The 22,472-nt window shown below is 45.6% G+C and overlaps 3 protein-coding genes across 11 annotated transcripts in view; 2 read left to right on the top strand and 1 right to left on the bottom strand.

Moving 5' to 3' along the window:
• Window positions 1-11,808, bottom strand: part of NIP7 (nucleolar pre-rRNA processing protein NIP7) — an 83,329-nt gene extending 71,521 nt beyond the window's left edge. For 5 of the 7 annotated variants that reach the window (XR_004485045.2, XR_004485044.2, XR_007474521.1 and 2 more), the window contains exons 1-4: window positions 10,759-10,956; window positions 10,552-10,638; window positions 10,312-10,450; window positions 9,385-9,525 (exon numbers count right to left, since the gene is read on the bottom strand). Coding sequence is in view for 3 of the 7 variants with exons in the window: in XM_049704010.1 (XP_049559967.1) it covers window positions 9,385-9,525; window positions 10,312-10,450; window positions 10,552-10,638; window positions 10,759-10,814 (423 nt within the window). In the remaining 4 variants the exon portion in view is untranslated. Of the gene's footprint in view, window positions 1-118; window positions 1,661-4,312; window positions 9,180-9,384; window positions 9,526-10,311; window positions 10,451-10,551; window positions 10,639-10,758; window positions 10,957-11,570 lie in introns of those variants that run through there. The other 2 variants (XM_049704011.1, XM_004273208.4) reach the window with 2 other exon arrangements.
• On the top strand, window positions 1,690-8,157 carry TMED6 (transmembrane p24 trafficking protein 6). Its single transcript, XM_004273210.3, has 4 exons — window positions 1,690-2,577; window positions 3,834-3,960; window positions 5,231-5,382; window positions 7,193-8,157. The coding sequence occupies exons 1-4, from the start codon at window positions 2,242-2,244 to the stop codon at window positions 7,424-7,426; spliced, it is 849 nt and encodes a 282-aa protein (XP_004273258.2). The 5' UTR covers window positions 1,690-2,241; the 3' UTR covers window positions 7,427-8,157.
• Window positions 10,967-22,384, top strand: COG8 (component of oligomeric golgi complex 8). 3 transcript variants are annotated; one of them, XM_033434264.2, is made up of 7 exons: window positions 10,967-11,478; window positions 12,736-12,943; window positions 13,727-14,554; window positions 16,651-16,819; window positions 17,597-17,772; window position 19,355; window positions 19,659-22,384. In XM_033434264.2, the coding sequence occupies exons 1-7, from the start codon at window positions 10,982-10,984 to the stop codon at window positions 19,814-19,816; spliced, it is 2,037 nt and encodes a 678-aa protein (XP_033290155.2). In that variant the 5' UTR covers window positions 10,967-10,981; the 3' UTR covers window positions 19,817-22,384. The 3 variants fall into 3 exon arrangements, with proteins under 3 accessions (XP_033290155.2, XP_033290156.2, XP_004273255.3); XM_033434265.2 differs by lacking the exons at window position 19,355; window positions 19,659-22,384 and having other exon boundaries at window positions 16,651-16,825; window positions 17,564-18,088; XM_004273207.4 differs by lacking the exons at window position 19,355; window positions 19,659-22,384 and having other exon boundaries at window positions 17,597-18,088.
• Window positions 22,385-22,472: the final 88 nt, after the last annotated feature.

The raw sequence follows: 22,472 nt of genomic DNA on the forward strand, positions 1-22,472 counted from the left end.
ATTGCAGCTGAAAAGATGGAGGTAGCAAAATGTTGAACAAGCTTTGCTAAACCATATTGTCCATGTTAAGAAGCTGATGTCAAACTGTATTGGATGTTCTAATCCTTGGAAGCTGTGCCATACAGAGATGTGAAAGTTTCCTCTTAATTTGTCCATTTCTTCATATAACGTACCTCCGGGGACAAAATAATTCCTTTTTTCTCACTTTTGAGTGAGGGAAAGGCAAGATGTAAAGAAATGCTAAAGTTTAAAAATTCATCCTATAGTTGAAATTTGGAAACTTTGTACAGCTTTATTACCTATTAACTACGTGTTTGGGGGTTGGGTACTGCTGTTTTTCTAGCAATTAACCCCAAATGAAACTACAGTGAGAAGGCAAGAACTTGATCTCCACTCGATCTGGTTGTAGATACTTGTGATCTCCCTCCAAACCAAGCTTTAGGATCCAGAAGCTTTTTACCTTCAACTCTCACATTGTTAGATGGCGCTCTCTAGGTAGAAGAATGACACTGTGATACATTTAAGGAAGCAAAATATCCTAATCGTGTTTCTCAAAATTTGAGAAATGCATAGATCCATTAACATTTTTTAATATAACTTCAATGCTATCTTTATTATGTTATAAAATGTATACAGACATAAAACTCTGCCTACAGTTTCTATAGAACTATACAACTTACTATGAACTGGTGATTGTTTTGCTGAATCTAAGTCACTGCTCACCACATGAGTAGTGCTAGGACTGTGGCAGTGGTGGGACTCTGGTGGGGATGCCTGTGCCACTATGTACTGAGAAATGATCCCAGTCTCTCCCACCTTCACCTTAGTGAGACTGCTGCAGAGCCTCTGTGCCTCCAGACTGCTGTGATGTCATCTGGCCTTTGCTGGAACTGAACACAATTATGAAATGTGTTCTTCATAACATAACACATAGCTGTGACAGTTAAAGTATTACCACTTGGAGTCACTGTGATGCCTTCTGAAGCGATACTTGGTTAGAAGGTACTCATGCTGTTTTGTTTTTTAAGATTATGGCTGAGATAAAAACATTTAGACATTGTCAGAACTCAGAGACTAACAGACACACTGTCCTGATGGGTAAGAGTCTGAGGCCCACTCAGGGCCCCAGCTGTGCCAGCTGTTCTTGGAGATGGTGAGTTAGCCACTGGAATCTCTGGATGTCCATTTCCTCATCTCTAATGTAGTAGGTAATAGTACTTCCCTTGTAGGCTGTTGTGAGAATAAAATAAGATGCACGTAACTGTCTCCGCCATGAAGTCAGCCTTTTTCCCCCTGTGGGTGCTGAAGAAGCCACAGATAAAAGAAAGATCAAGGGTTTGAACAATAGTCTTTTTATTTATTTATTTGTTTATTTATTTATTTTTTGGGGCTGCACTGGGTCTTTGTTGCTGCATGCGGGCTTTCTCTAGTTGCGGCGAGCGGGGCTACTCTTCGTTGTGGTGAGCGGGCTTCTCATTGCTGTGGCTTCTCGTTGCAGAGCACAGGCTCTAGGCATGTGGGCTTCAGTAGTTGTGGCACGAGGGCTCAGTAGTTGTGGCTCACAGGCTCTAAAGCGCAGGCTCAGTAGTTGTGGCGCACGGGCATAGGTAGCTCCGCGGCATGTGGGATCTTCCCGGACCAGGGATCGAACCTGTGTCCCCTGCATTGGCAGGCAGATTGTTAACCACGGCGTCACCAGGGAAGTCCCTGTAATAGTCTTTAAGTGGATTTTGGATAGCTTTAGATGACTGTATCAGTCAGGTGGAAGGTAGCAGAATGAGGATTATCAGAGGAGGGGTTTGACCACTGTCTCTTGCTCATTCTTCATCCATTTAAATTTTTACACACACTTCCATGCTGTGCTTTGCTCGCCTAAACTGTAGCACTGGGCAGAAAGAGGTCTGTTGAAACAGGTGTTGCCCCTCACGTCTTATAGGAGGGACACGTATCATCTAGCAATTTGATACGAATGAGAAAAATCTCCCCAGCCACTGTGTACCGAGAAATGAGTCCGTACATTCAGGTGGTTGTAAATAAATTTGCCTAATGTTTACCCCCAAGAGGCAAGAACTGAAAAATGACAGCCCAGAGGAGGGGTGGAAATCTCTCTTCTGAAGTAATAGATTCTACCTAGCACCCGTGATGTAGGTCTGGTAAGCCACTGAGTTTTTGAGGTGAAAGCAAAATTCTTTCCTGTGAGCCAAACGTGGGGTACCATGCCAGTTCTATTCTGGAATATCTATGTGTGGCCCTGAGACTGGCCTATGTGTGACTTGCAGAGTTAATGATTATCCCAGCAGTTGTCTAAACTGCTTGGTTCCACTGGGCTGCTGCAAGCAGTTAGAGCAGTCTCCAGAGAGCAGCATGTTCCCCTTGCTCTTTGGTGCTGGACTGGTGGTTCTGAACCTAGTGAGCTCTGCAAGGAGCCAGAAGACAGAACCTCTTAGTGGCTCTGGGGACCAGCCCCTCTTCCGTGGTGCGGATCGATACTACTTTGCCATCGTGATCCCTCCAGGAGGCACAGAATGCTTTTGGCAATTTGCCCACCAGACTGGATACTTCTATTTCAGTTATGAGGTGGGTCATACTGGGGACTTGTTTTTCTTGTTTGTTCATTTCCTTTTGTAAAGGGGGTCAGGTTTTAAATGAACACAAGGTTCTAGTTGTCTTTATTATGCTGTGACTCCCCACCTGTTAATGAAACAGACCTGCAGTTAAATGGAAACTCCTGATGGATGAATAATCACTAAAACATATGGTTTGGCTTCTCAAATTGGGGGCTGTGGAAGTGTGCTCAAAGTCATGGGACAAACGGGGTGCCTCTTCCTGGAGAGGTAATCATCACACTCGAGTTTAGAGATGAGAGGCGAAAGAATCCATTTTTTAAATATTAAAATAATATGGATATGGTACCAAGTTGAATGAAAAGTCACATGAACTTTGGAGACAAACCCAGAGATTTCAAAGACGCTTCAGTTTATGAGGTTGGGGGAGCAACATTTACTCTCTTGCCTTTAGGGGTAATTCCAGCAAATTGGAGAATCAGTAACTCAAGGCTTCTCTATGCAGTCAGACCTGTTGCTTTTAGGAAGGTAAATGTTTTCAAGTTGCCTGTTCACAGGCCAAGTACTTTAATCCATGCTGTGCCCAAGGATGGTCTGCTCAACAGTAAACTTAGAAGCTGTTCATTTCCTTTGTTCTTTATCTTAGAAACCTATTAACTTTCTAAATTTTGTTTACAGAGTAAAAGACTATGTTGATCTTATTCTACTCCAATGTAACTTACAATTTATTTTAAATTAACCTATCAGAGATTTTTCTTATCTCTGAATTTATAATAGAATAGTAGCTACTAGTCAGGTCACTGTAGCCTGGGCTTATCAAGACGCAGCTTGGAGGCAAGTACCTATTGAATGCCTTATTTATTTACTGTCAAGCATCAAATAAGCCCAAATCTGGTATACCACTGGGGAGGTCAAAACCAAGTGAGTTCTGCCAAGAACTCTACAGCCAGATTCACATACACCAACATGTCAGCTGCATGGTCTGAGACGTGTTTTCTTACCAGGGGTGCTATTGGCATTTGGGTCATTTCTTTGTCCTGCTTACTATTTCTAACACGGCAGGCTATTCAGCATTGCTGTCCCCGCCCCGCTACCCCTACTCGCAACACCAGGGCAACGTCTCAGCCCAAATTCAAAGTGGGGGTTGGGCAGTACCATCCCTGATTGAGAACCACTGTGCTGATGGTCACTGGATGTCAATCTTACCATTCAGCTAGCTTCCTGATGATGCAGCAGGAGCTTTTCTCCCTCTTTCATGTGTCTCGGCAGGTTCAGCGGACACTGGGAATGTCACATGACCGGCATGTTGCTGCCACTGCACATACCCCACAGGGTTTCCTTATAGACACCACTAAGAATGTTCGGGGCCAGATTAACTTCTCCACCCAAGAGACAGGTCTGTTTTCGTCATCACGGCTATTATAATAATCATACGTTTCTTTGAAATTGGGAAAATAATGAGGAAATATTGAACTTAATTAAGTACCTGAGATGTAAAAGCTCTGGCTTTTTCACGTATGGATGGTGAAATAGTAAGAAAAAGATTTAGCCTTCAACACCAAAAACCAGATTTCCTGGAGACTGCCAATGGCCAAGGACATTAATCAGCGGTCCACTGGCAGTTTGGAAGCAGTCTCCAGGTGACTAATTATTATAACTCCAGGGTCCAGAAGCTCGATTTTATCTTATCATCTCCAACGAACCAGATTATTGGAAAGTGATCAAAACAGGCAGACCCACTTATGATACAGAATTCCAATTAATAAATTTATTATGGGACAGTATTTCTTTTCAGTCATCAAAACACTTGAGCCGGTTACCAAAAAGCAGAACACAAGGAAATGCATGGCCATGAAAAATATCCGCATTCTACAACAAAGCACTTCTCCAGTCACCAGAAAATTCCTACAGCCAGATCGAGCCTGTCCTCACCCTGGACGGCACCAGTCAGTTTGAACTGTCCTCTCTACCAGCCAGGTGCACAAAAAAAGACTATTTCTCAACAGGGACGTAAGAGAATCACTGAATGGCACAGGATATTCAGCATTATTATGCAGCATCTTTGGCCCCTACGTAGTGCCTTCCAGTCATTTCGACAATCAAATACACTGCCACACCTTTCCAACCCTGCTCCTCCTCACTCCTCCCCCATCACCACACGCAGGGAGGTGACCCCAGTTGAGAACAAGCACCAGTACATACCCCAATCATCAGCCCCCATACAGACCACCTTGCAGGAAGTTACTCCAGTAGGATAGCTTCTTTCATTCACAAAGCATACATTTTTTCCCTACTTTCAAATTCAAATGATATCCCAACTCTCATGGTATGCAAGAAGCAAACCCTATGCTCTTAATATGCTCTTGATCAGAAATTCCTTAAGAGATGTGGGAATTATACGTTGAAAAGGAGGAAGAAAACATTTTCTATCCAACATAGAGCTAAAGCTACTAATATTTGGCAAAACAATATTATAAATAATTAGTAAAATAAGTTTCAAGTAAGATCAGTATCTTCCACATCAAAAACTGGATTTTGTACTTCCTAAGTAAAAAGAAGGTGCTATAGTAGCACACTTAACACTGGAGAAGAGTTATCTCCAGGGAAATCTAGAGGGTGGGAGGGTGGGAGACCAAGATTTGGTAATGATCTAGGGATTCCTACAGGTTTTTATCAGCTTTGTCTAAAAAATCAGCAAAATCACTTTGGTTCTGTGCAAGTATACCTCAATTTTGGAGTCTTCTATGAGGGGCCTGAGATGGACCACAAAGAGAAGAATGAAAGAAAACAACTGAATGATACTTTGGATGCAATTGAGGTAACTGTTTTGTGGGAGAGAAACATCCATGGAAACTGACTTTAAATTTGGAGGAAAGATTAGAATTATGGGAGTAATATCATCAGAGTGAGGGCTCATTTGGGTAGAAAACAAACAGGCAAAGGGATTTGAAGCCTTTAATTAATTTTGTGACTTGGAGCTCTTGAAATTCCTCACTTGTTTTATACCACGAATTGGCAAACAACGGTTCACAGGCCAAATCTGGCCCACTGCCTGTTTGTTTTTTAACTTAGATACAATTCACCACTTTAAGTGTACAGTTTAGTGGTTTACAAGGTCCTGCAACCATTACCAGCATCTAATTCCAGAATAGTTTCATCACCCCAAAAAGAAACTGCAGACCTATTATTCACTCTGTGTTCCCCATGCCCCTCAGCCCTGGGTAATCCCTCACTAATCTACTTTGTTTATATAGATTTGCCTGTTCTGTACACTTCATATAAGTGGAATCATACAATGTGGCCTTTTGTCTTTGGCTTCTTTTATTTAGCATGTTTTTAAGGTTCATCCACATTATACCATGTATTAATACTTCATTCCTTTTTCTGGATGAATAGTATTCTATTGTATATTTAAAACACATTTTGTTTATCTACTTATCAGCTGGTAGACATCTGGGTTATTTCCACTTTCTGGCTATCATGAACAATGCTGCTGTGAGCATTTGCCTACAAATTTTTGTGTGAACATGCTTTCATCTCTGTACACATATAAGCGGTATACGCTGCTGGCACATATGGTAACTTTTTACCTTCACTGAGGAACTGCTATATTCCACAGTGGCTAAACCATTTTACACTCCCACCAGCAGTGTATGAGTGTTGCAATTTCTCCATATCCCTGCCAACATGTTATAGTCTTTTTTGCTATAGCAATCCTAGTGGGTATAAGTGGTATCTTGTGATTTTTGAGTTGTGTCTCCCTGACACTGAGCATCTTTGCATGCTTTTTTGGAGAAATGTCTATTCAAATCCTTTGCCCATTTTAAAATCTGGTTATTTGTCTTTTTATGATTGAGTTCTAAGAGTTCTTTATATATTCTGGATACTAGTCTCTTAACAGATATATGATTTGCAAATATTTTCTCTCATTCTCTGGGATCTCTCTTGACTTTCTTGATAGTCTGCTTGATGCACAAAAGCTCACTGCCTGTTTTTGTAAGTGAAGTTTGACTAGAACACAGCCATGCTCATTTGACAATTACAGTTGGCCCTCTGTATCTGCAGATGCAGAACCTGCAGATGCGGAGGGCTGACTATGGGATTTCAGCATCCTCTGCAGGTCCTGGAACCCATCTCCCCACTGATAATGAGGGACAGCTAACTGGACATATTGTCTATGGCTGCTTTTGTGCTACAGTGGCAGAGCTTAGTAGTTGCAAGAGACTGTATGGCCTGCAAAGCCTAGAATATTTACTGTCTGGCCCTTCCATAAAAATTTGCAGGCCCTTATCTTTTACCATATACAAAGAACAGAAGACATCACCCAGAATAGCAATGATGTGCTGAGTACATGTCTAAATCTAGAGATAATCTGGAGGAACTTTCTAGTTTTAGCACTGAAGTTTTTCATTATAAAAATTATTTTTTTATAACTGAAGTCCAAGCCATTTTTTCATAGACAACAAAACTAGCATTTATCAACAACTCCAATAGCCAATTTATTACATACTATAAAATCGTAAGTTACTCAACTTCCAGATAAACTAGGTTAGTGCTGGTGGGTACCCAGGGGAGGCTAGATGAGGTTACGGAGGAACCCTTTCTGTATTTCATTTTCTGTCCTGCAGAAGAGTACACGAAAGCTGCAGAACAATATCTTTCACATGTGGCGATACTACAACTTTGCTCGCATGAGAAAAATGGCTGACTTTTTCCTACTCCAGTCAAACTATAACTATGTGAATTGGTGGTCGACAGCCCAGAGCCTTGTTATTATTCTTTCTGGGATCCTGCAGCTGTATTTCTTGAAGCGTCTCTTCAACATCCCAACGACCACAGACACAAAGAAGCCAAGATGCTAAGCTCGAACAACTACAGTGCCCTGGCTCTTTTCTTCTGGGGCACAAGCTCTCTCAAATCTTTGTAAAGTTATTGGGAAAAAATAAATTTTTCTTGTTAGAAAGTTGTAGACTATTGCTCTCATCTACACAGGCAAAATAGCAATAAATAAAAGTGTGTAAAGTTTTGACGTTGACTATTTCTAAAGTACACACTAAATGCTACCATCAAAATACTGTCCATCGTACTGCAGCCCCTTAACCTTCACTATGTTTATTTAGAAATTAACAGAGAACCTTGGAAGGGAGAAAAGTTGAAAAACATGGGACAAAAACATATAAAACTGGGTTTTATATGTTGCATACAAAAACAGGAGTTGGTAGAGTGCTTTTTTGTAATTGAAAAATGATTTATTTTTAGAGATGTCACCTTTGGAATTTAAATTAAGCAGTATATGCACTAAAGAAATTGCTTTACAATACAGGTACTTAAAAATTTTTTGTCTGTGACATGTTTTTCACTAAAAAATATTTTAGTAATTCTAAAAATAATTTTGGAAGGCATGGGAGAAGGATGGAGGAGCTAAATTATCATTTCAGGGTTTCTGAGTAGTGCTTTTTGTCCAGTCCAGTCATGTAATTAAAGATTTGTAAGAATATATGTATAAATGAATCACTTTGCTGTACACCTGAAACTAACTCAATATTGTACGTCAACTATACTACAATAAAAAAAATTTTTTAATTAAAAAAAAGCCCAAAAGATTTATAAGAGAAATTGTTTTAGAAATCAAGGTGATAAAAATAACATTCAGCCTGGGATCATACCATTCAAGAAAAAGAGTGAGAAAACCGCTTGTAAAAGCCAAGATAATATAATCAAATTATGTTCATAAGATCCTACTCTTAGTAACAGAAATACTCAGTATAAACGTTACAGAAATAACTCTTACCATTTATTCAACACTCTCATTTGCCAGGCACTGTGCTAGATGCTTTACGATCACGATTTCCACTTCTAAAAACTATTCTTAGGAAGACGGCTAGGCTGCTTTTTGAAACAGAAGGAAATGAAGCTTATTAAAGTTTAATGACTCATCTAAGGCCATACAGCTGGTAGATGTGAGAACTGGTGTTTGAATCCAAGTTTTTTTCCACACTACACAGCACCTACCGTAAAGAAAATCGGCAGAATAAACTGCTCTTACTGTTTTATCCAAATTTCATTTGTAAAATTCCACACACCACCTACTATTCTGATGGCAATATCTATCTTTCATAGTATTAATAAATAAGAAAATTCATTACGTTCTTATCATGTGTTTGGAAAAGTGTTATCACAGATAACAATACGCTATTCTTGTCCTCAGTTCCAACAATTTAGAACCTGTTACTCAAAACAAGAAGCCCTCTGATTCAAATATAAAACACAGCATTCTAGTTAGTCATAATCACAAAGATCCAAAACCCCGTTTTTGAGCCATTTCTGCATAATAAGAATCCAGCCTGCATTTGTCCATAATAGAATATTAAACTAAGAAGTCCCTGAAGAGGTCACAGTGTTGACAAAATTCAACATGATGGTGGAGCCTACACAGACACAGGAAACAAAGCTAGGCCCTTCCACACAGCCACAAGTCCTCGCGATGATTTCGTTTTAAGTCAATGTCTCTTCATGCCGCACATATTCCCCAATGTCTGCTTGATGAAATACCACAATCGCCATGGGGTCTACTTTCCTGCAGTCTTGTGTAGACTTTGCTGCCACCCCAAAACCCTGGGATTCAAAAGAAGAGACACTGATTCACTCAAGTCATTCAATAAGTACGTATTGAGGTCTGGAAACAACAAAGACGAAAAGATACGTTTCTTTGAAGAATTCAAAAGGTGCTGAGAATTTAGTCTCTCAAGCGCAGACTGAAAATACATCCATCTTGAATAAAAAGATACTTGACTTTTTAACAGCAACCATCTCTACTCACCAAAGGGATGTCTGCCATGGAGTACACCACAACTCCCTGGTACTGAGAAGTATTTTCAGTGATTCGACCAAGTCCAGATTTCAGCACATGGTTCCCATACAGGAAGGATTGCTCTGCTCCAGGTTTTATCCACACTTTATACTGTAAAAAAGAGAATTAAATCCAAGAGACATAAAAATGCTAAATAGTTAGACCCCTGCAGATAGGCTAACTGCTAGATCTATGGTTAATTTCTTTCTTTTTATCCCTTATGAACTAAGTTTTTTTGGTTCTTTTATTTATTTCCTTTTCAGTTGAAGTATAGTAATCTATAATACCATGTTAGTTAAAGGCGCAAAACAGTGATCTGATATTTCTATACATTACAAAAGGATCACAATAATACAAAGTTATAGTATCTGTGTCATCTGTCTCCATACAAGCTTATTAAGATATTACTGACCATATGCCCCGTGCTATATATGTCACCTGTGAGGTTCGTCTGTCTTGTAACATGAATTTTAAAGAAAAGAGAGAAAGAGTCATGCTTCCCTTAATATGTTCACCCCACGAAGAGACCAGCCAGGAGGTTCTTACCTCGACTCTACAATCAACTTCTCCCATGGGCAGTTTAACAGCTCTTTTTCTGTACCCCACTACGCTCCTCTTCACAGCCACCTATTTGCTTTTTGGTCTTGAGCTGGGTCTGCATAGGCTTTTCAGTTTCTACTGGAGATAACCACCACTACGCGGCCACACAGGGCTCCTACACCTGAGCCCCGACCACGCCCAGGCATTAAGATGTACACACATCTCCAGGTGCTGGCACTGACCCTAAGCACCGTCAGCGACTCCGTCGCAGAAAAGGTGCCCAATTCTGCCTTCTGATGTGGCCCTCAGCCTAGACTTCCTCCATCCCTAGTGGCGGACTGACACCACCCCACAAACCTTGGCATACGGTGCTAGGTAATCCAGAGCCGTGATGTGCAACCGAAACTTGTGGGTCTTCGTGAATTTTCCGAAGCACGTCCCCAGCGACACCAGCTTGTCACCGGAGATGTTGGCGGCCAACTTCAAAATCTTCTCACTGAAGGGATAAAGAAAAAGGCAGTGTCAGATGAGGGAGGCTGGAGGGACCCAGGACCCCACCCGGCTCCATGCTGCCTACCCGGCCCCTCGCCGCCTCACCTCACGTAGTACACCCGGTCGTTGTGCAGCCTGAAACAGTAGGTGCCGTCGGGCCTGTCGACCAGCAGCTGCAGATTCTCCCCGATGCTGAGAGCAAAAGGAGGACTAGAGGCCGCGCCCGGACTCATCCCGGCACCGCGCCCCCCGCTCCACCCACGCCCCTCCGCGCCACCCACACACTCCCTCTTCTGCCCCGCGCACTCTTACTATTTTGCTATCTTCTCAAACATTACTCGCGTCTCCTCTTCAGTCAGAGGCCGCATTTTCCCGCTGGGTTGGAACGCCGGATCCTCGTGCCTCAGCTACCGGAAACGGAAGATCAGCCGCTCCTTGGCAACCTCAAAGCCTGCCTCTCTAGCTGCTTTCCAGTCGTTGCCCCACGCTAGCGCCCCGTAACCTGGACGACTATCGGGGAAAGAAAGCGGGCCTGATGAGAAACCATAGAGACCGGAAGTACGCCCCGGCTGCTTTCGATTCTACGGAGTCAGCGCCCTCGCTGAGCGGGAGAGGAAGTGACGCTGCTACTGAGAAGATGGCGGCGACAGCGACTCTCCCGCTCTCGGCTACGGCCTCGGCCACAGCGACGGCCACCGCGGCTGCTCTCGGGGAGGTGGAGGATGAAGGGCTCCTGGCGTCGCTGTTCCGGGACCGCTTCCCGGAGGCCCAGTGGCGGGAGCGGCCCGACGTGGGCCGCTACCTCAGGGAGTTGAGCGGCTCGGGGCTGGAACGGCTGCGGCGCGAGCCCGACCGCCTGGCCGAGGAGCGAGCGCAGCTGCTGCAGCAGACGCGCGACTTGGCCTTCGCCAACTACAAGACCTTCATCCGCGGCGCCGAGTGCACCGAGCGCATCCACCGCCTCTTTGGCGACGTGGAGGAGTCGCTTGGCCGCCTGCTCGACCGCTTGCCCAGCTTCCAACAGAGCTGCAGGTGCGGCGGGTCCGGTGCTAAAGGGGCTTTTAATACCTGTAATCGCTATCATTTACGACGATAGAAATAGCTAACACTTAGATAGCGCTTACCATATGCCAGGTTCTCCTCTGAGCATTTCATTAATCCATTTAAACTGCACAGCAGCCTTCGAGGTAGGTATTGTTATTTGCATTTTGCGTATGAGGAAGTTAAGACACAGAGGTTAGTGACCGTCCCAGGGCACAGCTAGTAAGTTTTGAAGTCAGAATTGGAACCCAGCAGCACGTCCCTCTCTCACAGGGCTGTTGTGAGCAGTAAATAAAGAGAATCCATGCAAAGCACTTATCATTGGGTCCGACATAATTAACACTCTACAATTGTCAGCTTAATATATGTGCATATTTATGTAAACCTATACACACAACACAAACACACAACACACATGTACACACAACAGCTTGGACCAGAGGTCATCTGCTCTAAACCGTTCATTGATAGGAGGCTGACAAGGAAATCCTCCCGTTTGGGGACAGTAAAAATCATCATCCAAAAAAAAAAATCTTCCTTTTTGACCCATATTCTCCCTCCCTCGACCCTCAATCCATTATCCCTAATTCTGCCTTCCAGTCTTTCGTGATAAAAGTTTAAGTTTTCTTTTGAGTCTTTGCATATTTGAGAATAGCTTTCATACTCTTCCAATCCCTTAGAATAGATGGAGGGCTTCACAAAGCAGGTGTCTGCAGTTATCGAGAAGAAATGGAGACTGTAGCAGGAACTGAGGTTGGACCATAGCATAGGAGATTAAGAGGCTGAGGGAACTTGGGGGTAAGGCTGTAGTTCTAGGCTAGTTAGGGCATTATGAAAATAATAAGAATAGCTGTTATTAAAGGAACATTTACTCCATATCAGGTCCTATGTTAAATGCTTTATACACATCATCTCATTTAATTCTCACATCCTTATGAGGTGGGTCCTGTTACTATTTTACCAATGAAGAAACAGTTCAGAGAGCCTAAGTACCTTGCTACAGCTTGTTAAGTGGCAGATCTGGGTTCAAATCTTTTTATCACTTATTAGTTGTGTGATCTTGGACAAGTTGCTTAAAATCTCTGGGATTAAAATTTCAAGGGTAAAAGTACTTATCTAATGGGGTTGGTGTGAAGATTAAATCAGATAAATCAGCCCAGTGCTCAGTTCATAGTAAGTGCTTGGAATTTGTAGCTAAGACTTGGATGCAGAGCAGTGAACCACCAATGTACTCCTGATTGTTACTAGGAATTTTGTGAAAGAGGCTGAGGAGATCAGCTCCAATCGCCGAATGAACACCCTGACTCTAAACCGGCACACGGAAATCCTGGAAATCCTGGAGATCCCTCAGCTCATGGACACCTGTGTCCGGAACAGCTATTATGAAGAGGCCCTGGAGCTTGCAGCCTATGTACGCCGACTGGAAAGGAAATACTCCTCCATCCCTGTCATCCAGGTAGCCAACTTGCCCAGAGAGGACTCAAGCTGATGTTCTTGTGATCAGTAATTCTGTGGTCATCACTGACCCTTTAGGCAGAAACCTTAGGGAAACTCCTTGCATTTTTCACATCAGTTTCTGCAAGGCAGGCAGGCTTGATCATAAAACATACATTCATTATTCAGTCAGCTGGTAAATATTAATCATGTGCCAGGCATTGATCTAGATGCTGGGGGTACAATGTGAACAAAGACAAGGCCTTGGCTCTCATAAGCTGCTAGTTGGCAAATAAATAAATAATATCCTTTCAGATAGTGTTAAGTATCTTAACAAAATAAACCAGGGAATGGGGCAGGAGGCTAAGGTGGGTTACTCTAGGTAGAGTGGTCAGGAAAGGCTCTTCTGGTGAGATAACATTTAAGCTGAGACCCAGATGACGAGAAGGAGCCAGCCACATGAAGATGTGGGGGGAGAGCCAACCAGAAAGTGGTACGAACAAGTATAGCAGGCTAAGGAGGGAAGAAGTTGGAGTGTTTGAAGTATAAAGATAGCCATTCTGGCTGGATTGCAGTGAGCAAGGGGAGAGCATTAGGAAGCAGGTGAGGGCAGAAGAACCAGGCAGGGCCCGTAGGCCACAGTGAACCAAACCTTTGCTGGTGAACCTGTATGCATCAGTTTTAGGAAATCTACTTTGTATGTCAGGACAGCAGTGGGAATGTTGGTCTGCAGTATTCAGGGTTAGTGGAATGGGTTCCAGGGAGTGTCTTTCCCAGCGTGGTGACTCACCCCCTGTGTCGTCAGGGCATTGTGAACGAAGTGCGCCAGTCCATGCAGCTGATGCTGAGCCAGCTGATCCAACAACTGAGGACGAACATCCAGCTCCCTGCCTGCCTCCGTGTCATTGGCTTCTTACGGCAAATGGATGTCTTCACCGAGGCTGAGTTGAGGGTCAAGTTTCTTCAGGCCCGAGATGCTTGGCTCCGATCTATCCTGACTGCCATCCCCAGTGATGATCCCTATTTCCACATCACGAAAACCATCGAGGCCTGCCGTGTCCATCTGTTCGATATTATCACCCAGTACCGTGCCATCTTCTCAGACGAGGACCCGTTGCTGCCCCCTGCCATGGGCGAGCACACCGTCAATGAGAGTGCCATCTTCCATGGCTGGGTGCTGCAGAAAGTCTCACAATTCCTGCAGGTGCTGGAGACTGACCTTAACCGAGGGATAGGCAGCCGTCTGGACTCTCTGCTAGGCCAGTGCATGTACTTTGGACTGTCTTTTAGCCGGGTAGGGGCTGATTTCCGGGGTCAGTTAGCTCCTGTTTTCCAGCGAGTGGCTATCAGCACTTTCCAGAAAGCAATTCAGGAAACGGTCGAGAAGTTCCAGGATGAAATGAACTCCTACACCCTCATCTCAGCTCCAGCCATCCTGAGCAGCAGTAACCTGCCTGCTGCTGTTCCAGTCACTCAGCCGGGGACCCTGCAGCCGCCCATGGTGCTCTTAGACTTCCCACCCCTTGCCTGCTTCCTCAACAATATTCTGGTCGCCTTCAATGATCTGCGCCTCTGCTGCCCCATGGCCCTGGCGCAGGATGTGACTGTGGCCCTGGAAGACGCCCTTGCCAAGGTGAGCACGTACTGTTGGCTCTCTTCTGGGGCCTCCTTTAGTAACAAGTGGCCAGACTTTTGTAATAAACCAGTCTGTGTGACAGTGGTGCCTGCTGACTTCGGTTTAGTGTGGTTTTAGAGGTTTTTCTGGTTGAAAAGCTCTGGTTAGTCTCCTTTCATGAAGTGTCTCACCTGTAGTAATGGTTCAGTAATATATTGATTTTCTATTGCTGCATAACTCACACAAACATAGCAGCTTAAACAACACACATTTATCATGTCTGTTTCTGTCGGTCAGGAGTCCAGGCACAGCCTAAATGGGTTGGTCCTCTGCTCACAAGGTTGCAATCAAGGTGTTGGCCAGGCTGTGGACTCATCTGGAGCTCAGGGTCCCCTCCTTTCAAGCTCACTCACAGTGGCAGATTTCTGTTCCTTACAGTTGTAGGACTGAGGCCCTCAACTCCTAGAGACCAGCCCACTCCACAGGCAGTTCAGTGTGGCTTTTTGATTCTTCAGAGCCAATGGGAGAGCATCTCTCCTTGCTAAGTCTCCTTTAGAGGAGTCCTCAACCCTCTTTTAAGAGGCTCATCTAATTAGGGTAGGCCCACCCAGGATAACCTCCCTTTTCATTAATTCAATCAGCCGGTTAGGGACGTTAATTAAAACGGCCAAATCCTTCACCTTCGCCATATTCTGTGGGTTAGAAACAAGTCACAGATTCTGCCTGCACTCAAGGGAAGGAGATTACACAAAGGAGTGGATACCAGGGGGCGGGGATTACAAGAGCCATATTAGAATTCTGCCTAATACAAGTAATACTACCAACATTGCTAATATCCGAGTATGGTGCATTTTTACACATTAAATCTTTAGATATTGGGTGTTTCTTATAATTGATGACATCTTACAGTTGCTGTCAGCCAGGTGGCAGTTGTGATGTGGTTGTATAAAATCTTTCTGTTGATGTCCTCCTGTAAGAAAGAGCAAGGAGGGCTTCCCTGGTGGTGCAGTGGTTGAGAGTCTGCCTGCCAACACAGGGGACACGGGTTCGTGCCCCGGTCCGGGAAGATCCCACATGCCACGGAGCAGCTGGGCCCGTGAGCCATGGCCGCTGAGCCTGCGCGTCCGGAGTCTGTGCTGCGCAATGGGAGAGGCCACAACAGTGAGAGGCCCGCGTACCGCAAAAAAAAAAAAAAAAAAAAAACAAGGAAGCATGAGCAACAAAGCTTTTTAGGGTCAGTCCAATTCAGATAATAGTAATTAGCTAATATTCATCTAGAGCTTACTTCATGCCACGTAATTTATCATACTTTACACATATTAAAACTTAATTCTCACAACCCTGTGAGGTTAGGTCCTGTTGCTGGCCCTACTTTATAGATGAGGGAACTCAGGCACAGAGGGCGTGGGGTGCTTAAGTAATCACTTAGAGGCCATAGAACCAGTGAGTGGCACAGCTGGAGTTTGAGCCCAGAACGTCTGGCACCAGAGTCTATGTTCGTTATTTATTTGTTTGTTTGGCCGTGCCTCTTGGCTTGTGACCAGAGATTGAACCTGGGCCCTCGGCAGTGAAAGCACAGAGCTCTAACCACTGGACTGCCAGGGAATTCCCCAGAGTTTATGTTCTTAACTCTGTCACTGTGACCCTGCCTGTAATGTCAGCTAGGCTTTTATTTGTATGTGGAACTTCTTTTCCAGCTCTATTTTTTCCTCCTTTACAATTTTCTAGTGGTTCTAGCATTGTGGAACTTCAGAGGCCTTACTCAGTAGAAGCCTTTTATAGTGTTGCTTCATCTTCCTGGATCCACCATAGTTCTGGTCCATCTCCCATGGGAGCCAAAAGCAATGTATTCTGTGTATAATTTCATGATGCTCCTCCACTGGAACTGGAAACTGCACTAGTAATAAAACTAGTTGGATAAGAAATACATCAGTGAAGTGACAGAATTGTGAAGATTGACCACAATTGTGAATTTAAACAAGATTAATAATATCATGTACGGTTTGGAACAACTTTCTTCATGAAAACTTGAGGGCTGCACATTTGTACCTAGTTTTATACACTGCTGATGGTGATAGACTAACCCAGTGATTGATGGTGCCCTTGTCTCTTAGGTAACAAAAGTAATCTTGGCCTTCCATCGTGCCGAAGAGGCTGCCTTCAGCAGTGGGGAGCAAGAGCTCTTCGTCCAGTTCTGCACTGTCTTCCTGGAAGACCTCATTCCTTATTTAAATCGCTGTCTCCAAGTCCTTTTTCCTCCAGCTCAGATGGCACAGACCTTAGGTAAAAGAAGGGAAAAGATTCTTAAAACTATTTTATTGACATAATTCACATACTAAATAATTCACCTATTTGTAAAATTCAAGGTTTTTAGTAAGTGTACACAGGTGTGCAACCGTTACTACCATCTAGTTTTAGAAAGATCCCCGGTGTTCATTTGTCGTCATTCCCCAATCTTGCCCTTAGCCCCTGGCAGCCACTAACCTTTCTGTTGCAGTAGATTTGCCCTTTCTGGACATTTCTTATCAACAGAATCATACATTATGTTTATATCTAGCTAAGTGGAAGAAGCCAGTCACAAAAGAACCACATAATGTATGATTCCATTGACATTAAATGTTTACAGATGGTGTTTTTAAAATATTTTTTAGAATTTACCTTCCCTTCCCTATGCCCCCTCTCTCTCTGCTTGTGAAGGGGGTGTGGGAGGCACAATTTCCCAAAGGGTAGTGGGCCAGTGATCCCACCAGCAGAGTGGCTGCTCTCTGCTCCCCCAGCTTTTCCTTGGGCCTGTCCAGGGAATCCAGTGCCTGCTGAGGCTCTCCTGGTGCTTTTTTTCTCCATCCGTCCTGCACTGTACTGTTTCCATTACTTTCAAAGTCTGGGTTTACCGCATAGGTGCGTGTCCCATATCACAAAGTGATTTTTACTGTATTGAAATATGGTAACTGTGTTCGTTACTTCCAATAAGTGTTTTTTTGTTTTTGTTCTTTTACCTGTGACACATAATTAAATTCATTAAACGCTTTTTCCACTTCTGTTCTTTACCATCTGGGCCAGGCATTCCACCCACTCAGCTCTCCAAGTACGGAAACCTGGGGCATGTGAACGTCAGCGTCGTCCAGGAGCCTCTGGCCTTTATCCTGCCGAAGAGAGAGATGGCCTTCTGTCTAGACGACAAGGAGCTAGTCCCCGAGGTCACAGCTCCAGCGCCAGAACCCCCAGACGAGGGGCCAGTCCTCGAACCTGTCACCCCGGCTTTCCCTGACGGGGGGCAACAGGAGGTGGGATCCGTGGGACCGCCGCAGGCAGCCGACGAGCCTAGTGCAGGCACTTGACAGGCGCTCCCTGCGCCTGGGCCGGTGCGGCGGGTACCGGGGCCCCGGAGCCCGAGGGGCTTACTTACTGCAGCGCCCGGTGGGAACGGGAGTTGCGCGTGGGAGAGGCTGCGAAGGCATAATTAACGGGAGAACCTCCTGGATATTCTTGTAAATGCTTGATTAAACTATCAGAAATGGAATTAAGTAATAAAGCTGGTGGACGCCACCCAGAGGCAGGCTGCGAAGCGTGAGCGGCGCCGGCGTTCCCGGAAGGCCCGCGGGAACTGCACTTCCCGGAGTCCCTGGGGGCGGGAGCTTCGGCTACGGGGGCCGGCTAGGGACGCGTGCGGGCGGGTGGCTAGGCTCCACGCGCCATGGGTCAGCTGGGGGCTGGGCTGCTGCTGCGGTGGCTGCGGGCGCGTGGCTGCGTGAGGCCGGCCTTGCAGTGGGGAGAGCGGGTAGCGGGCGGCGGTGCCCGGGCCTGCAGCTCCAGGCACCCCCCGGATGGCCTCGAGGGCCCGGCGCGCCGGCGCTCCTACTGGCGCTACGTACGGCGTCTGGTGCAGGGAGCGCCGGAGCCGCCGTACCCGCGCGTGTGCCAGGTCGGGGACCCGGCGCTGCGGGCCGTGGCGGCCCCGGTAGAGCCGGCACAGCTGGCGGGACCCGAGCTGCAGCAGCTGGTGCAGCGGCTGGTGCAGGTGATGCGACGCCGCCGCTGCGTGGGCTTGAGTGCGCCGCAGCTCGGAGTGCCGCTGCAGGTGCTGGCGGTCGAGTTCCCCGAGGCGCTCTTACACGCATGCGCGCCGCGCGTGCGCGAGGCCCGTCGGATGGAAACCTTCCCCCTGCGCGTGTTCGTGAACCCCAGCCTGCGTGTGCTGGACAGCCGCCTGGTCACCTTCCCCGAGGGCTGCGAGAGCATCAGCGGCTTCCTGGCCTGCGTGCCCCGCTTCCAGGCGGTGCAGATCTCAGGTGCGCGGCGGTGGGGTCCCTGGGGCGGATAGGTAAATGCGTGCTCCCCTTTAACCTGCGGAGGCGGCGGCCTCGGATCCCACGAAACGGTTTCCGCAAAGTTCCAGTTAAAGCGTAGACAGGTTGATGGCTGATCAGCGGAACCTACCTACCCACGAGCAGACCCTGGAGTGGACAAAATTCAGGACTGACGCGATGCGATGGGGCAGGAGGCGCCTGTGAGGGCAGAGCCAGCTCAAGTGGGGCACAGGGTTGGGGGGTTGGGGTTTGGGAGGGTGGCCTGATTCCCCTGTTAGCTCACACCACATCCTCTGCCTTGTCACTCACCTTGTGCCTGTTTGTCTCTCTCTCTCTCTCTCTCACACACTCACACACACACACACACACACACACACACTCTCTCTCTCTCTCTCTCTCTCTCTCTCCTGCGCCAATTAGATCTGTCACGTGGAATGGGAGAAGTAGAACCCAGCTTTGCCTAACCCAAAGTGATAAGCCATTACCTGTCATACCACAGGATGTTTTGCAGAGTGTGATTCTTTGCTGGGGTTGGGATGATTGTTCCTCTTGAGCAAGTCACTTGGGAAGATCATTTCTCATTTCAGCCCCATAGCGAACCCAGCAACCTACTCGTCAGAGTTGGGAACCAGGCTGAATACTTGGTAAGAGGCAGAGTTCAGACTTCTTTTCTAGGAAGCATAGGGGCTGCCGTCTGCATCCCCTTCTGATATTGCCTCTTGTAAATAGGAACAGCCAGGGGCAAGGAAAGGCTAAGTAGGTTGAGAATGATGCAGTTCAGCATGTCCTCACCCAGGCTGTACCTTCCTTTTCAGGGATGGACCCCGGAGGAGAACAGGTGGTGTGGCAGGCCAGTGGGTGGGCAGCCCGCATTATCCAGCATGAGATGGACCACTTGCAGGGCTGCCTGTTCATTGACAAAATGGACAGCAAGACATTTACAAACATCCATTGGATGGAGGTGAATGACTAAAGCTTTCCTGCTGCATCTGAGGACCCTGAAAACCAAGACACAAACATTTTGGCTTTAAGCTGGGCATGTCTTACCTGGCATCGACTTGGTATTGGCTCTGCTCCGACAGAAAACAATGGCCTGTCAAAGCATGCCTTCCCGAGTTGGAGGAAGATGTTAATGTTTGCCCTGAAATGACCTATGGACAATGTATTGCCTTTAACTTGAGAAGAAAAATAACTCCCCTGAAGGAGTGGACATTTCCTGGCAATTTTGTATGGAGATAAAGATGGGGCGCGGGCAAGTAAATAGCCACTCTCAGTAGACATGATTTCAGAAGAGCTGTATCATCTGTTCCCAAAGCCAAGATTAGATAATATAGTCCCCAAACACCTGAAAGCTGTGTTTTAAAATGCGGATTAAGGCTGTGGTTGATCGCCTTCACCAAGTTCTTACGTTTACAAAGGGCTCAAGTGTGTTACCTGCATAGTCTCCATTTGTTTTGGATACCAGTTTGCCTGTGGAAGTAAAACACAGGACAGAATGTCCCCAGTTCAATGACAATATTAACGTAACTGAGTATTCATACATTTTAACAGGTTCAGATACAGTTTAGGTCTCCAGCTTTTGCTTTCCACCTTTAACAGACCTGGGGAAGACTTTTCTGCTGAGATCTCTTAGGCAGCTGGTACTTGGCTCATTCTTTGGATGGAGGCCATGGAGCAGGGGGAGGGGTGATATAGGTTTCCTCACGATCTGAAAGAAGAGTGTTCTGATGAAACCTTTCCTAAGCTGAAATAGCATAAATTGAAGAAGCAGTTACCTTGGGACACATCTTGCTAACAGATGCACAAAATAAATGGAGATAAAGCACAGATTGTCACAGATACAGTTCAAAACTGTGGTGGCTTGATGCTGAGCACAGCTCCCAGGTAAGGAGCTTGGCGGTGCCACTCTGGCAGCTCTGAGTGCGTGCTGCTTCTATAATGGCTCACTGCAAAACAAAAGCTAAATGCTATTTCAGCTTTCACCTTTTTCGTAGAAGTGAAAATCCTCTTCAAATTTCTTTCCATTAGTGAAAACAGGTACTAATATAGGTCTTTCATAAAAGCAAAGCAGTGTAAAGTGAAGTTACAAAAAGTGGGGGATGCCTGTAGTTGAGAAGGAGCAAAGAGCCTCTTCCTGTCACAATTAGGGCAGAAACAGAAAGCAGAACTTGTGCTTCCTCGTCAGCACACTTATTCTGAAAAAAATAAATTAGCATCATGGTGACCAGTGTTTTAGCTTTAAGATTCTGTCACAGCTTTGTCAAGAGGTTAAGGAACTCATTTCTTTTGATACTTGTCTTACCTCAGTTTTATGTTGAGTTTTGCCATGCAGGTACTCTTACCAAAGTCCTCAAAATCCAAGTACCCATAGAGTAAGAAGTCCAGTAAGTTGTTTAGAGAAAATGTGTTTTAAACAGTAGTTAATTAAATGACCCCAAGAAAGACCCATTTTCCCCCATGGCTTTCTCTAAACAGCCAAGCCTGGGGGCCTGTGAGGCCAAGCAAAAGAGAACTGGCTCTCTGTGCATCACACTTCAGAGAGAAACAGGGCCCAGCACTGCCCTGAGGTGAGGACAGAGACTCAGCCACCTGGGAATCTGTAGTGAGCTCTCACGTATACTGAAAACACGTATCCTTAGGAAAGTTAGAATTCAGTGAGCCTCCTTTCTATTGGACACTGTTCAGAAGCTCCTGCAGGATGGCATCAAAACATTCTGAAGATTCCTTACAGGCTCTGCGGTTAACCGTCCTTAGTAATGCCTTTGTAATGCACATCAGTAGTATTTGCCTGAAGCTTCCTGAATCAAGGCCTAAAAGTAAATGATTGCCCAGGGTGGACTGTGGAGAAAGCCTGAGACTACGCTGCTGACAATATATGAAATTTACTGTTATAACCAAATCCACATACAAGGAAGGATTTGATCAACTAGCCCAAGACACTACAACCCAAAGACAAAAAATTCTTGCATTTACAAGAAAGAAAATCTCTCCCACCTTGGCCAGATATTATCAGCTGCAGAACCACACAGATCAGCATCTTGAGCTAATAAAAGTTTTAGAAGTCAACTTCCACAGCGAAAATCAATGTAGGCAGAAGGTTTAGAACAGAATTCCCAGGTAGGGAGGAAGTGAATTTCAGAGCAAGCGCTTAGGGAAGGAAATTCCTCTGCACATATTAGCCACATTGAGCATAGCCACCGTGCCAGCCTCAGTAGTGAACAGAACATTCATTTGCCCTGTTACTGGTGGTAGAGAGATAAATGGAAAGGCAGGGCAGCTGTGAAAGCTGTGACTAGAGCTGTGAGGATGAACCACGGCAGTCCTACAGTTTCTGCTAACCCCTGTGACTTGCCAAGGTGTTCAAGCAGTAGAAATAAGGAAGCAGGTTAAGAAAAAAAAAAAAAAGGCAAGAGCCTTCTGATTTAAGTAAAGGTAACCAGACACAACTAACTAAAATGAAGCAGTACAAGGAGGGGGTGGTTTATAGACCAGCAATTGGCGGCTGAAGGCACATAACTAATCAAGAATATAATAGGGGAGCTCCTGAGTGAGTGACAAAGATCCCAGCCACAGTGACATCTGGAGGTCAGGCCTGCTGATCCACCAGCACTGGAGAGGAACACTGGGCC

This window comes from Orcinus orca, chromosome 20, assembly GCF_937001465.1.
Source record: "Orcinus orca chromosome 20, mOrcOrc1.1, whole genome shotgun sequence".
Classification (NCBI taxonomy): domain Eukaryota; kingdom Metazoa; phylum Chordata; class Mammalia; order Artiodactyla; family Delphinidae; genus Orcinus; species Orcinus orca.